The sequence below is a fragment of the Labrus bergylta genome, chromosome 16 (genome assembly GCF_963930695.1).
Source record: "Labrus bergylta chromosome 16, fLabBer1.1, whole genome shotgun sequence".
Lineage (NCBI taxonomy): Eukaryota > Metazoa > Chordata > Actinopteri > Labriformes > Labridae > Labrus > Labrus bergylta.
This window is the reverse complement of record NC_089210.1, coordinates 10,078,735-10,095,041: the sequence shown is the minus strand read 5'-3', so window position 1 is coordinate 10,095,041 and position 16,307 is coordinate 10,078,735. Positions and strand designations below refer to the sequence as shown.

The 16,307-nt window shown below is 39.7% G+C and overlaps 1 protein-coding gene across 2 annotated transcripts; it reads left to right on the top strand.

The window, feature by feature from the left end:
• The first annotated feature begins 952 nt into the window (after positions 1–952).
• Positions 953–11,809, top strand: znf281a (zinc finger protein 281a). Of its 2 annotated transcripts, none has more exons than XM_020632561.3 (7): positions 953–1,110; positions 2,846–3,299; positions 5,486–5,587; positions 6,019–6,145; positions 7,541–7,624; positions 7,706–7,824; positions 7,943–11,809. In XM_020632561.3, exons 2-7 carry the CDS (start codon positions 2,895–2,897, stop codon positions 9,515–9,517), a joined length of 2,412 nt encoding a protein of 803 aa, XP_020488217.1. In that variant the 5' UTR covers positions 953–1,110; positions 2,846–2,894; the 3' UTR covers positions 9,518–11,809. The 2 variants fall into 2 exon arrangements, with proteins under 2 accessions (XP_020488217.1, XP_065820918.1); XM_065964846.1 differs by lacking the exon at positions 953–1,110 and adding an exon at positions 1,334–1,436.
• Positions 11,810–16,307: the final 4,498 nt, after the last annotated feature.

Genomic DNA, 16,307 nt, shown 5'->3' with positions numbered 1-16,307 from the left:
TGAGATCTAAGAGCTTCACTTCTAAATACATCTGTCAGTACATCTGAATGGCTGCTCTGAGAAAGTGATTAGAGCACTCAACCACAGCCATCTTTACTAAAAAGATTTTTAGTCGGTTTTCCCCCTCTCTCTTTTCATTTATGCCTGAGATGAAAATCAATTTAAAAGTGAAGAAACAACTGCACTGACATTTGAGCTTGAAAAATATTACAAGGCTAAACTTAAACCAAAACCTGGCCGTGACAGAACAATCTTTAGTTGATGTTTGTATCAGTACGTATCAATCATTCAACGAATAAACATTGTACACTAGAAATGATCCCTACAGTAAACTATGCTTAACAACTGTACTAAAGCTACAATTTGGAAATTATTATTGTTTTCCATTTTATTTTATATATGCTTCTCATTTAGGTGCATTTTGCACTATTTTGTGTGTTAAAATTATGATGTACGACAACCCTAATATGAAGTAAAGACAGGCTACTTTTACATAGATGAAGACATTTTGTTGATTTACCTTCACATACTCAGCCTAATAACATTTTGCAGGCATTATTTTAATGAAAATGAATTTACGTTGCATTATTTAGATTTGGGTTTATTACTTCTTTTTTTTGCATAGCCTACTAATTATTTATGCAGTTTCCATTCCAATACTCTTGTATAGCCTTTGTACTTCCTTCCAACAAAGAAAGTAAGTTCTACCAATATTTGAATTACTTTTTTTCTCTCACATTACACACCAATTTAATAATAAGAGAGAGAGAGAGAGAGAGAGAGATTTTTTTTTTTTTTTTTTTAGGGGGGGACTTAAATATTTTTTAAATTGAATCAAAATAAAAGAAATAACGTTGGAGTAAATTATAATTTAAGAAGTATTAAAATGACGCTGTAATGAGAAAAAAACGTAAAAAACGTAAGTTTGGTTTTCATTGTGGAGTCTCTTCGCTGGACGCGTCTGCCTGCGGGACCCAGAATCCCCTGCGCCGAGGCAAGATGGAAGAACACAGCAGCTGCGGGAGAACAATGTTTTGGCTTTAGATGTTGAAACTGGACGGCTGAGGGTGAACTTCACGGGCCAAAACGGCAGGTCATGGTCCTGCACCGGTAAGGGGAATTTATTTAAACCAACTTTTTTCAGGCGTAACCGGCGTCGACAGTCGTCCAAGCTCGTCGTCCGGGACAGACAACAAAGCGCAGCACTCTCACGTTACTTTACCGCTAGTTAGCGAGCTAAGTCAGCTAGCTCTCTCGGCTAGTCGGACGAGCATCATTGTTCGCTGGAGTTGTGCGGGCCGTTTTGTTATGGAGGGGTGATGGTGGGGGGGGGTCACGCTTGTGTTGTCGCTCCATCACTTACAGTAGGTTCAACCGGGCCAGGAATACGACTCAAACAACCCCGAAGAACACAGTCAGGAATAAGAACCCACGACGTAAGATAATCACGTTTTGTCTTTTATTTGTCGAGCTCAAACCACGGTTCGTCCTTGGATCGTTTCTGCATGCGCCTTGTGTAGCGTTTCGCTTGTGTTCAACGACATGCAGCTCTTAATTCAATCGTCCTTATATCAACTAACTTCAGTGAGATGTTAACTTTAATGGCATGATCGTAAAGAAACGACCCCCCCCCCCACCAAACACACACACACACACATTCTCGCTGGGTTTCGTGTGGGGATAAATGTGCGCGGTTGTGTTGTTAATCAGCGGCGGATCTTCTTGCTGTTATTGCGCTGGCCATATTAATTATTGCCTGATCCTGCATCACAAAGAAGGGCCTCGCAAGAGTGGGTAGCCAAATGGTTAGCTTCGTAGCTAATTGCGTTGCTAACAAGCTTGTTAGTTTTTTTTTTGTTGTATGTCTGCGCATTGCCACGGGGTCAAACTCTACACGCAATTGTTTATCGTCTTTAACACATCCGAGCGAGCTGAAGTTACACCGAGAGGCCGAAGATGTTCTTTCATTTATTTAGTAAAAAAAAGAAAGGAAAAAGTTTGCTTTGTGTGAGCAGAGTAGGTTATTGTCGCCCATAGCATCGTCAGAGCTGAAGGCATTTGGCTGCATTCATTCGCCGGATGGGTCGTTTGTTCTTTGGCCAAACATTGAAGAGCAGTATAGTAAGATCTTTAATGCAATTTGAATGTAACTTAAATTAAAAATGTGAGATTACCCTGCGACATTTGATTTTTTTTTTGTTGGTGTATTTAGCTATGTGCTCCAATGTGAGTAACACACTATGCAAACACTGCGTGTCTATGAAATATCTGCATTAAATATTAGAGCTATTACAAAACATGCACTTGATCTGTTTATGTAGAAGCCACATAATTACACCAACAGTCCTCCTAATGCAGTCTGTGTGCACTCTCATTGGCAGATAAGCTCATGCAAATAGGATGACTGGGTCAGACAGGCCCATCAAACAGATTAACACACAACTTCAATCCTCTCATTCCTCGTCTCATGTTGTGTCTGGTGTTGCAAGCCACATTGACCTTTTTGCCCCCTGTAAAATACTAAACATACTCATTGTAATCAACCAGAGGGTATTTTTGTACATTGTTGTTTCAGGGTTTTTCGCTTGTTTCTGCTTGTCATTGTGCCAGACTGCAGGCCCTTTGTTGACCCACAAATCGCCAGTTTTAATCCGACTAAGCGCCCAGTTGTGAGATCAGAGGCCGTGACACTGATTCCAAAGACTGAGATGGCTACATAATTGTTTTCTGTTTGCTTTAATTGATGCCTCTATAACATGTTATCAGTGTTAAATGATCAGAGTTATTGCTTGCTACATTGATTTGCAAAAGTTTTAAACGAGAATGATGCTGTCTCTCCTCACAGAATGTCACTGATTGCCATCCTGTAGTCTTCAAGTCTACTGGCATCCACCATGAGCATCATTCAGGACAAACTAGGCAATGAATTCCTGCACTCCAACGGGAGCATGGACTCCAATTTCGGCCCAGGCATGATTATGTTCAGCCATCTCCCCCCGGTGACCAGCTTCACCCGGCTGGCTGCCCACTCTGTCATGCAGGACCTTCCGCCTCATGAAATGATCCTGAAGAAGGAGCGTGACTCACCTGACTGCAGCACGGGCACCCATGGTGGCCGCATGGGATGTGTAGGGGTGGGAGACTATGTTCACACCCTGGGCATCAAGCAGGAGAAGCTGTCAGAGCATGATTACCGCCTGCCTGTGTACCCTGGAGGCCTCGGGAAGAGCACAGAACTACTGGAGGTGACAGTCAGTAACAACCAGAGCCTTCTGGCGCATGACCTCAACATGGGCAACGTAAGTTCAACTGATGGTAAATTACATCCTGGAGGCAGCTAAATAAGCACTGATTGTTTTTTATAACGTTGGTATGGAGAATAATCGCCAACTTAATTGTACAATTAATAAGTTGTTGCAGTTCATTGCCGTTCAGAAACACTAGATGTGCTGGTTGCGATGTATCCAATGTGAGGATTTGCTGCTGCTTACTGTTTGTTTAAACGAAGCAAAGACATTTTCAACCATGGTCTTCCATTTTATTGGCCAATACACTATTTGGTCATTGTAGAAAAAAATCAATTGCTTTGTGATTTAATTTACTGCTTATCAAGCATTTTTCAGGGGTATCTGCCTCTGTTCTCGCAAACACATCAATGTATAAATATTAACGATCATGTATCATAACGTGCGCCGGTATTCCAATTAGTTTTCTTTAAAAATAACATTCTAACTCTAGTTGAGTTATTTCGATTGTCTTTCTGGCCTTTCAGGCTTGATTTACGACACATAGTTGTTAGCGGTGACACAAATGTGACAAATTAGAGAAATATCAACTTTAAAGTTCATATTTTATGCCCTCTAACAGATCTTACAACCGACACTTAAATGGGTAAATGTGAAAAATCAATATAATTTAACTCTGATAAAATATGACCAGATATCCTCTGTAACGTTCTTATGAGAGTCAGCGTTCTGCTGCCTCATGTACTCGCTCTCCCCGGCCCGCAGCACGTCCTGATTTAGCTCATTTATATGAGGCACAGATAACTGCACACTCAACATATCTATAAATGCAACGCAGCACTGCGAGAGTGGAAGAAGTTGTGTTTCCATCCAAGTTTATGGATTTACAACACATCACGTTATGAGTAGGTTAAGGTGTTTAAAGGTTTCTCCTTTATCTTGTATTTTTTAATCAGCTACACTTTATGTATTTGTTCACGTAAAGAATAAGATGAGAAAAACATCTAGCCAAAGTAGGTTTAATAAATGTAGAACTATTTAATCTTGTATGATTTATTTGGCAGAAGCAGCAGCCCTCCCATGTTGTTAAGCAGCTTATTATTCAAAAGGGAGAGGGAGGAGCCTTGGAGAGGACGGGTGCAAGGGAGGAGCTTGTGTATTTATGGTGACATAAATCCACTGACGGCTTGGGATGCAAAATATAAAAAAAGCCCCCCCCCCCCCCTCGTTCCCCCCCCTCATTCCCTCCCCCTCATCCTTCCCTCTGTTTTTCTCTTTGGGTATAACAGTGATGTCATCCTGCCTCAGTGTGAATGAAAACGTCACAAGGACACAGCTGTCTTTTTTCATTTCAGACGTCTTTTGTGCTCATTCAAATAGAAATACACACTACCACACTCTTCTAACAATAGCCAGGCATCCAAGGTCATCAGGGCTTCAGAATGAATTATTGTCTTCACTGTGCCAGATTGTTTTACATTGTCTACTCAAAGCCAATTTTATTTTATCATAAAAACTTAAAAAAAAAAAAAAACATATATTTTTGTTTTTCCAGTTCAGGCTCTCATGAATATTTTTCTCTTTTTTGACGATGCAACTTTTTTTGCGATTGTATGATTATTTTTTAAAATTATTTTTGTTATCCAATCAAGTCAAATCTTGTGCTTTCGACCAATTATTTAATATTGACTTTGTCCTTTGAAACCATCTAAATTTGGCAGGATTCTGGAACAGCAGGTGCAAACACGGTCTCTCTGTTAGACTCCATATGGTACTAAGGTTTAGCATGATGACCAGTAAAGAAGCAGCAGAAACTAGGCTACGCTATCTTCTTTCCCGAAGTATTACCCTGGAGAGGTTGTTCATAATGAAGTTTAGAGAATACTTTAACATTTTAAGTGATGAACTTGGAGTGTATGTGGGTGTTCAGTTTGTCTGTTTCTTTGGGAGAAATAAAAAATGAAATCCCCGCCCAGAGAATGACAGGCTGCTTATGCAAAGTAGGGCTGTAAATTTAAGGCATTGTTATCTCTAGTACTTGAACCACATTTTGCACAATGAGTTTTCTAGAGACCATCATTAGACAGCATCAGAGTGGTTAGTTTTGTTTGCTTGAGTAGAATACATGGACATGCTTCTGTGTAGTTTTTAGATGCAAGACCTCTTACCTTCAGTCAAGTGATTTCCTTGTCATGGCTCGCTCTCACGGCCTGCTCCGTCTCCCTTTGTCGTCCTCACAGCTGCCGAGTCAGTTAGTAAAGGAGCCCACTGGGAGAAAAGGTCGAAGGTCAAATGGTGATGGGCAGGAGGGTAAACCCAGAAAGAAAAGAAGCGAGGCGAAGGTTTGTCATATTTATGTATTTCTGAATTTAGGCATATTATATTTCCTGAACAAAAAAACTCATCCAGGAACATAAGCAGCATTTATTGAATACAAACAAGATATTTGATGTTTCCTATATAAGCAGAAAGCAAGCATGGCGCCTAGCGGTTATGTCATGCCTAATGTACAGAGTCTATAGTCTTCATTGTAGTGGCTGTTGGTTCAAATCCATCTCTGGCCTTTTGCTGCATGTCATCCCTTTCTGTCTGGGGCAAAAATTCCCCAAAATATATTTTTAAAAAACATGAAGGCAAGGAGATTTAGCTACAATGGAAAGAAATGGTATAGTAATTAGACATAGTATTTTGAGATCTGTAAGAGACATGCGTGTTGTTATGTTAGTTTTCATACTTGAAAAAAATAAACTAAAACAATTTTATTGTTCTACAGCAATCAATGATGCTGGATGCTGATGGAGGCAGCATGTCCCCGGGAACCAAGCCCCACATCTGTGAGCACTGCGCTGCATCTTTTAGAAGCTCATATCACCTTCGCAGACACGTCCTCATACACACAGGTATTGTAGTGTGCATATTTTCCCCTGGTGTATTTTTGTAATACTAACACAATCAGCACAAAGAGAAAATGATGACGATCATAGTTATTCCACCTGAATACAATAAAATGTAAAAGTGTTGCGAAAAACTCTTGGAACATTTTAATATAACGACATCTTCAGCTAATTCTGTAAGTACTATGAAACTCAGAAATATGTGGAAAAGGGAATAATTCACATCTCTGGTGATGAAAGAAAGGAATTGAAATATAGTTTAAGCATGAGAGAAATGCAGGCGATACATGAGGTGAGTATATGACAGCTGTTTTATAACTGAATAATGGCACAGTATATTTCTCAAAACTAATCAAGGCATTTGGAAGGAAAGTAATCAAGTGTTTAGAACACAAAACATTTGAACTGAATTGTTAACGTGTCAGTCTGAAAAAGAGACACCAAGTAGACTCTCCTTATTTACAGATCCACCACAGATAACGAAGACTGCAATTTAACACACGTCTAGTACAAAGAATGGAACGGATGTGCTGCACAGAGAGTTTATAGCTTTAGCTAATTTTCAACTTTTGTCCCTAGTAAAAATATTATGTACATTTGATTGTTTTGAAATTCATATGAAATATTTGCCTAGTTCCAGTAGGACTGATTTCCTTCTTGAACTATCACTTTTATTTTTGTTTTTGAATCTCACCCTTCACATTTGTTGTATGATTCATAGTTGTTAGATAAATGATAATTGCTTTTGTCTCAAAACTGAAAGATTTTAGCCTTTTATAAAAATAAAATCAGGGATGTGATTCTTCCCGATTTATCCAGGATTGCGGATTTTCCAACATAGAGAGCTAATTAGCTGTTCAGTGAAGGAAGGAGAATTTCATGAAATCTACAGATTATGTCATGATACTTCCTTTTCCAAGAATCCAGGCTAATGTTTGTGTTGAGCTTGAATTCGTCCTGTTTTAAAATGGTCAACAGTGTGCCATGTTAGCTGTTTGTGTTTATGTGCTGGTATGCTTCAAAGTACGATGGCCGTTAGCCACGAGCAAATAGCGTGTTATAAAGCTATGCTCTGTTTTCAATCAGCGCTTCGTGTTTTTTAACGAAGGCTGTAACCAGCCTTGGTGTCACGAGGTCCACAACTCAAACACAATTAGAAAAATGCCTGATGCCGATCACATCCCTGTTGAATCATTCAAAGGTTAAATCCATTTCAATATGATGAACACATGTGAATCAATCTATGAACTCTATAGCCAAGCAACACGTACTGCTGAGGAGGAAAAGTGTTCCGTTCTTTATTTTTAAATTCACAAATAAGGCCAAGACATCACATAAAGATAACAACCATTCAGGCGCTTCATCAGATTAACCATATTCATCTTTGTGTATTGATTTCAGGTGAAAGACCCTTCAGATGCAGTCAGTGCAACATGAGTTTCATTCAGAAGTATCTTCTCCAGCGCCACGAAAAAATCCACAGTGGTGAGTGAATAGTGAAGAACCACCTGGTTTAACCTTGTAGTGACAACTTCACCTAAACTGTACTTTGTTTCCGTATATCAGGAGAGAAGCCATTCAGCTGTGACCAGTGTAACATGCGCTTCATTCAGAAGTATCACATGGAGAGGCACAAGAGGACGCACAGTGGAGAAAAGCCGTACAGATGTGAGACCTGCCAACAGGTCAGTGAGCTACATAGTTTCCTGCAGAGGGCCCTTTAATGATGAACTTATTTCTGTATGTAGAAGTTTTTTATTATTTGCTTTAAATACAATGTTTTTGTTTCTTTGTTCCCCTCAGTATTTTTCAAGGACAGACCGACTGCTTAAGCACAAGCGAACCTGTGGAGAAGCAATAAAGCAGGGGCTGGATCCCGCCATGATGGACATGGGTTGTGTAGACATGGGACATGGCAGCTATGGAATCACTCAGGGAAATGCCGGGAATACTGGGAGGAAGAGGGGAAAGTCCAAAAACTCTGGAGAGGGAGGGGAGCGCAAGAAGAAGAAGCAGCAGGGGGATGGAGGAGGGCTGAGGGTACCGCACATTCAAGGGGTGGTGTCTGGAGGCTACAGCATCCACGAATTCTCTCTGGAGAACCAAACGGTGTCTTCCTCTACCGAGCCAGGAGCCGTCATGCAGCAGGGCCATCACAGCAGATCCCCAAAGATGGCGTTCAAGAAGGCAAATCGTAAAGGTTTAGACAAAGCAGGTATGGGACAGGCCAAAGCAGGCTCACTGGAGCAGACTGTGGGCATGGACAGTCTTGGTCTAATGCAGGGTAACGGAGCTAAAGGAGGACCCACCAGCAGCAACTATGACGACGCCATGCAGTTCATCAAGAAAAGACGTTACCTTCACGCAGCAAACAATGCAAACTCATCCGGGCAAGTGGGAGTCGGAGGAACCAGCAGCGAGTACGAAGTCAGTATGGGACACTTGTCTTCCCAGCAGTCAGTCATTCAGGGTGGGATTGATAGTGACCCTCCTCTTAGTCTGGATAAATCAGGGATCCCAGATGAGGTGCTCCAGAGCCTCCTTGAACACTACACCCAAAAAACCGACGGCTCCCACCACGATATTCACTTTGACATCAGTGACCACCATGTGGATTTAAACCCCGTCTCAACTGAAGGCCCTGACATCGGCCACAATGCTGACAACTCCAGCCCTTCTGGAGACAAGAACGTCATGATGAACGAATACTCTCGCTTCTTGCTGCAAGCTTTGGAGCGCACCAGCCACAGTGCCAGCTTCCCTCTGGGCCCCGGGACCCCATCCTCAGGACCTTTCACAAGTTCCCACTCGGGGAATCCCATTTATGTCGACAAAAACATCTACACTACGTCTCCACTGGAGTGTGGGTTTGGCCAGTCAGCAGGCTCACCTTCGCTGCCCTCCTCTGTGCCAAAGTCTCACTTTGCGATGCTGACGAGCTCCTCGCCACAGCACGGCTTCCACCTGAGCAGCCTGGAGGCCTCCACTCACCAGCAGCTCACCCCGTCTCAGGAGCTCAGCGACCAGATGGATAAGCACCACTCCTCGACGCCCCCTTCCTCCTATCAGATCAGTCCATCAGACCTGAGCAGCCAGAAAGACCACCGGCCTGTCAAGAACGGCACGGTGGTCTACCATTTAGCCCCCTCGCAGGATCTGGCCTCTCTGGACTCCTCCAAGCCTTCCTACCAGATAGAAAACTTTGCCCAGGCCTTTGGCCGAGGCGGCTTGTCTTACGGCACTGACTCTGGCGGGGAGGTGGATCACAGGATACGGACATCTGTGTCTGAATTCTCAGGGTATACTAGTTTGTTATCTGATGTCAATGAGCCAGTAAGTACAGGTTCCAAAACTGCAACAAGCCAAAGCTACAGATGAGAGCCTGAGAGGGGGAGAACACTCTGTTGTTATAGCTGATGTTCTTGTTTAATTTTTTTTAGCGCTCCTATTTTATTACTATTATAATTATTATTATTGTTATTATTATTTTTTAAGTGACATCTTTCTGTTCCATTTTCTGAAGCTCTGTTATTGTGCCCACTCCTCTCCACACAACGAGCCTGCAAGGCTTCCTGCAAAGGCAATTTTCTTTCTAAAGTATCTGTTATTTTTTTAAGTTAATATGTATGTACTGTTTTATTCTTGTCATTTTAGGGACACTAGGTCATTAATCATGAACTGAAAGTACTTTTTACTTAAGCGTAGAGTAGCACCGGACACATTTCTTTTCCAAGGAGCTGAAATGTTTGAGCAATCATCTTTACACATGTGAAATAACAATGATTAAACCATGATGGCAGGGAATAGCCCAGAATCGAAATAGCAAAAAAAGGTTGTCTGTTACAAGGTTGAAAGTATTACTCAGGAAAAAGTGGAAAGCCTACGAGGTGCCGTGAGCTCTGTTTTCAGAAGTTTTGCGACTTCAAAGAGCAATTTTCTTATGTTTTGTTACTTGTTGAATAGGTGTGACATAAACAGACTGCTGCCAGCTCACTTGAGCACTGAAAACACTTTCTACTCGGCTGTATAGAGATTATGGTACTTGCGCGTCAATGTGAAACTCATGTTTTCTTCAATAAGGGCCATATATATATCTATATATATATTTATAACAATATATATGTATTAATGTAAAGAAACAGATTAAATCAGTTGAAGGAGAGGAAGAACGAGGACTGGTTCAGGGGGTACATGTTGTCCTGGGTATATTTTCGGAGAACAAAAGTGATGTTCGGGCTTTTCTTTGGCCAATAGAGGTAGCTGTTGGACAGCGATAGAATGGCCTTCCCCTTTTCCTGCCCTCCTCCTCTTCCTCAGTTCCTCTTATTTCTTTAAAAGAATCCAATTAGCACTTTGAGCCGTTTTCTTACATAGAGTAAAGTACCCTGTCAGATCAACAGAGCTCAAGCATCAGCGGTGGACTGAGTTGTTTGGGGCATATGCAGACAGGGTTTGTGGGCGGAAATATTCTGGGTGTATGTTCGGGGATACCCTTTGTTTGGGTTTATACGGGATGGGGGTGGGGGTTGATATGTAAAAGTGGGATTTGAACATTTTCTCTCATCTTTAGGAAGGGTTAATTGGGTGGGTGGGTTTGGGGCTTTTTAAGTTTTATTCAATCGGGATATTGTAAATGTAATTCAAACCCTTAGTTTTAGTTTGACTTGTAAACCAATTTAGCAGCTTTGCTTTCTAATTGAATTTGATGACAAATGTGTTAGTGATTAAGTCTTTCTTAAGCTGTTACTTTTGCAGCCATATGCAGTCGGAGCGAAAAGACGGCTGACCAAAAAATGTGTATGCATTTCGATCTTTTCTCATGTGCTGGCAGTACCAAGCATAATATTTGTCCCGGCAGAAATTGGGCGCACGGGTACAAAAATACTAAATGTCATTAAATGTTAAATGTAATTTCTTGCTGGTTTTTAAATGTATACATGTTCTTATTTTTTTTTTTTTGTAAAGACAACAATAATTGCGCTGTCTTCCACAGCTACAGCTGGCCTTGAGTGCTGGATTTGATGTCACTCTGCTGAAAGAGACTTTAAACCCCTTTACACCCCGATGGCCTGTTGTTTTAAGCAATCATTTAAAATGGCACAGTGAATTTTAATGCTGTAATATCTTAAATAATGTGTTGCCATGTTGGACAGTTTGAGCGTTAACAAGAGTTTGCCTCATATATACCTCATATCACAGTGAACCAGGGATATAACGGAGTGAAGGTTGGATTTGTGTAGCAGAGATGCTGTTGTATGTGAAAACCATGTCATGTTCCTGGAGGACTATTTTTAAACATTCATGCTCATGACATTTATATGATCCATTAAGACGTTTGTTGCTTAAGGGTTTTTGTAATTGCGTCATGCCAACCAGTATTCACTTCCTTCAGTTTGACTCATCCACGTCTGATTTGCCAGATTGTTTCATGAAGCTTGTTGTTTACGAAAAATAACCGAAACACTACATCTTCCTTTACTGAATTCTGACCCATGTATAAATTTTATTTTAGTATATTCCTTTCCCTGTCTTTATCACCGCCAAATTTTTGTAGTGATGATATCTTCCATTTTTATGTTCTTTCAGGTTCTTGTGAAACGAGTCACAAGGTTATGCTTGTCCAATGAATTTAAAACTGATTAGGGAGAAAATAAAAAAAAAATACTGTTATCAAGTTTTATTATTGTCATCATTAAGTGCTGATGGGGTTAAACATGCTGGTGTATTAGTGACACCCTCTTTATGATGAGGTTAATATAAATAAGTAGCAGGTGTTATCAGAGGTGTTGATGGGACACTGTTTATCATTTATGATCCATCAGCTTTGTGGGCAGTAGTGACTTCAATCAGCATCTTAGTGTTTGTAGCATGAGAGGTTCACTAAAGCTTGTTGGAGCTGTATTTATTTCCACCACAGGGTGGTGATGATGCTCTTGGAAGGGCCTCTTTAGTTCAGGCCTCTATTTCTCTCATGATAATGTAGTAATCATGCCTCCTTTCTATGTGACTGTTGTTGACCTTTCTGTCACAGTTTCTTGATAATCATCAGATTTTTCATCTATTATTAAAGACTAACTTATTAACTTATTTCTAATAATGTAAGGTTGGCTTAAGGGATATTTGTTCTACCCACTTAAAACATTAAAAGCTCGTTTAGGGATTAAAGGAAATAGACCGAGTTTTTCTTATTTAAGATTGAAGTTTAATAGATTGCATGGTTTATAATTACTCAAATTTAACCACATCAGCCCCCAGTACACCACTGTCATTTATCTTGTAATGATTTCTTTAAAGATGGACTTTGTAGTGATAAACATACTGGTTATGTAAGCAAACCACTGGAAGGAATGAGTGAATGCATCATCAACTTGTGGTGTGTTTAAATTAGTTATTCCAACACCCAAGTGTGTTTTTACGATGATCTACTATTCCAAAACAAACTGCGAGAAACAAACTAAAGTTACATGTGTGTTTCCATCGACACACTATGTATTGAAACTGAGCATGTACTGTTAGCTTACCATGTTCATTTAATTTTTATACACCAAGTCGACTCAAAAGGATTTAAAGGAAAATAAAACTTCAGTTTCACTGTTTCTCTTGTTTCACCTTGAGATGAAAAACATAAATTGCACAAGAGAATGAAACTGATGCTGAAAAATAGAGTACAATCGTTCTTATACTAGGATGTTATACTTTAACACTGCAACATAAAATGCATAAAAAATAATATTCAACAATATATAAGTTATATATACCTGTACTAGTATGCCATTTAAGAAATACAAAAACAAGCCTCCTTGAGTGGTCTATATACATCTCATTAAACCTATGAACCCCATTCTAACCAGAGAAACCATCATGAGTCATGACTGCAGCCAACCTTCACAGCACAGTTAAATATGACCTTCATCTTTGTTGATATGCTCTTGTCTCATTTCATCATCTTTGTGGGGAAATGAATTACTTCCTTAAATGAAAAAAGAGAAGTTTTCTATCCCATCACATCAACATGTTGTCTTATAACGAGAATATGCAACTTTTCTGGACTTTGTACTTCAGTACACTCCTTAAACCTGTGATTCAACGACAATCCCTTCTTCATCGGTTAATTAATGATTGCATTTTCTATGTAATGTTGTCATTTTAACATTCCCATAGTTCTTTTCTGATATGGACTTCCATTGTGTCATTATGAGTCAAAACTGATAAGAGCTTTACTCAGTGTTGACTGGACGATGGAAAAAACAGGTTATAAAAACTGGAGCTGGATGATTGGGGGTGTGACCAGAAGGAAGCATCATGCTCTGATGGAGGCTGTAAAGCTACACATTCGATATTATTTCCTGAGCTGAATGTCAAAGAGATGTCTTGGCGTAACACACTACAACAGAACAGACACCTAAGGGCGCACTCACACTAGCAAAGCTACCCTAACCCGTACAGTGCTTAAGCACGATTGCACCCCCTCCCCGTTCACCCGCTGGCCTGCACTCAAACTGCTCCAGGACTAACCGGGCCTGAGCACAGTTACCTCTTGTAACCCTAGGAAACAGTGAGTTTGTTTCTCTGACTCCTGATACCTTCCAGAGGTCACAGGTGTGTTGACAGAGTTGATGAGAGAGTGTTGCACATGATGGTTTGCATGAAGTCCTTATCTTTAAAGCTGGGTAGAGGCAACATACTTGGTTGTGTACACAGAGGGAGTGAATGAGCAACAACAGCAATAAAAAAAGAGGAGGGAGTTTTAATGATGCTGTAATATGAGTCATTGGATACATTAATAAAATAAAGAATGCAAATGGGTGGTTTTTTTCCGCACCATTCCTCTTAGCCTCTTAGGATAGGCAGAATATTTCCGTTAGCCAGATAGTTCACCACTCTGGTCCAGACTCAAATGATAGTCAATAATGAAACTCAGGACAGATGATCCCACTCACTGCCTGCTTTTACCTTTGGTGCTACCTTGAGGTTCACATTTGTGATTTGTAATGAAATATCTTGTATTGGATGGAATGCCAGAAAATTTGGTATGCACATGTATGTCCCCCTTTCCCCTTTCAACTTAACGTAATATAGCCCAAAAAAAGTAATCATACTTAGGTTCAATGGCTAATCCCCTTCAGTCTTATCTGTACTTTAATTGTAACAGTATGAGTAGAATTCTAACACAAACTAAGATTGTGAACATGGTAAAGCTATTAGCTTGTTGATGCTATAATTTAGCTAGAAATACTACTATGCACTGGTAGCTTAAACAACTTTTAGAACGGCTATAAACCCAGGTCGTTGATTTAACTTGTCTAATACTTAAGTTGTTAAAAAACACAGCTATTAACTGTACTCCTATCACTCTCAGTGTTAGCCATGCAGTAATTCGCTATTAGCATACTAACATGTCAAACAAAGGCAATGAACTTGGTGTAGTTTCATAACTTCTCTTCATCATCAAGTTAGCGTTGCTGTGAGGAGACTGTTAGCTCATATAGTAGCATTTTTGGTTAAAGATTTATTACTAAGAAACAATCTGATAAAGCCTTAGAATGGCTGTACACACTGAGGTCGTTTTTTGCCATCCAGTACTTCAGTTTCCTGCTTTAGTCTATCATCAGATAGTCAAAGTTAGCTTTATATTGTACTAAACATAGATGGCTGTAAGGTAAACATTCAACCAAGCATATTTACATTGCAAATCTTTGCATTTTAACATTTTGGGAGCATTTTCCTATGAGAGGCACTGGTCTTTGTAAACTAAATCCTCTTAGAGCCCATGGCTAAAACCTTGAAGCAACATTTTTTTTGTCTTTTGGGCTACTTCAGTTTGTGAGGAGGCGTGAGGAGAGGGGTAGCCCTATAAAACTGACCTCATTCCTATCAGCCTTAGCTTATTGTTTCTTTAATGCTATTAGAACATCTGATCACCTTTTACACAGTTCATATATTTTTTCATTTGGTCCTGAATGACCTGCCTCTTCCCGTAATCCTTCAACACGAGAAAATAAAACTCAGTCTATAAAATGACCTTGTACAATATTAAGAATGGCAAGAATGGCAGAACTCCAGTTCTGATATGAAACCAACTTGTGTCAACAAGGAAAGAGACTCTGGAATTAATCATGACGGATGCCAGGCTGAAAATCAACAAAAGGTATTGAAATATGTTGCAATGTTCCCGAGTATTTACATGAGATAAGGAGTGAGGTCAGAAAGGTGTATGTGCTTTTTATATGCATGTCGGACATCTTTCATGTCTCCTATGAAGGAATGTCCCAGAGCAGAACCATAAAAGCTGTGCTATGGCAACATGATCAATGGGAAAGGGCAGGTGGCTTATTTACCTCCATAAAAATGATGGAAGTTTGCAGGAAGAATTTAACTATTACTGTTAATATGTTTAGAAAAAGTCCTTACCTTAGTTAATTAATAAAGCAGTGCGTCATACAGACAGGCCTCAGAAATGAAATACTTCCTTGACTATTGAGTCATTTCTGTAATACATTAAATGCGACCAAAAAAACCTGTTCATGTTATTTTTTTTTTAATGGATATACAGAATTATAAAATATATATTTAAAACAATTTGATTTATCAGATTGTTCAGGTTCACAAAGTAACCAGTCAAGAAAACCATTATTATATTAATCAAAACCGCTTGTAATAATGAATGAGTTTTTATTTGAGGTGTTTTGTTGATTGGGAAACTAATCATTTAAGATCTCAAAACAGTTCCTGAAATTGATTTTATTTCTTGCTTATATACACTGCATACAAATATGTGTCCTATGATCTACACACTAACTAAGCAAAAGGCCTAGTTCACACACGTACTTTGGGCCTTAAACTGGATTTTTTCAGAAATTCAATATGCCAGAGTTTTAGGCTTGATGTGATCTTTCAATAAACGTCTTATCTTCTTCACATCTGTTTGCTATTGTTCAACATGTGAAAAGTCAATTTATGTCACCTACAATTAACCAAATAAGTCAGTCATGTAATAAGGCAAGTACAGTTTCCAGAGAGAATATACTTCCTATTAGGAAGTCACTGTCAGGCAAATGTAGGTGGAAAGTAGGAAGAGAACAACACTAAAAATACAAACAATAGACAATTACTCTTTGTTCTTACAACACTTTCTCTGACATAGGTAAAGGCCATCCTCGGAAAAATG

What these genes read in the sequence shown, in the direction of transcription:
- znf281a (XM_020632561.3), top strand. Translation starts at nt 2,895, where the DNA reads ATGAGCATCATTCAGGACAAACTAGGCAATGAATTCCTGCACTCCAAC. An exon ending in AGAAAAGAAGCGAGGCGAAG is followed by an intron (nt 5,588 to 6,018) that starts GTTTGTCATATT and finishes ATTGTTCTACAG; the next exon opens with CAATCAATGATGCTGGATGC. An exon ending in CCACGAAAAAATCCACAGTG is followed by an intron (nt 7,625 to 7,705) that starts GTGAGTGAATAG and finishes TCCGTATATCAG; the next exon opens with GAGAGAAGCCATTCAGCTGT.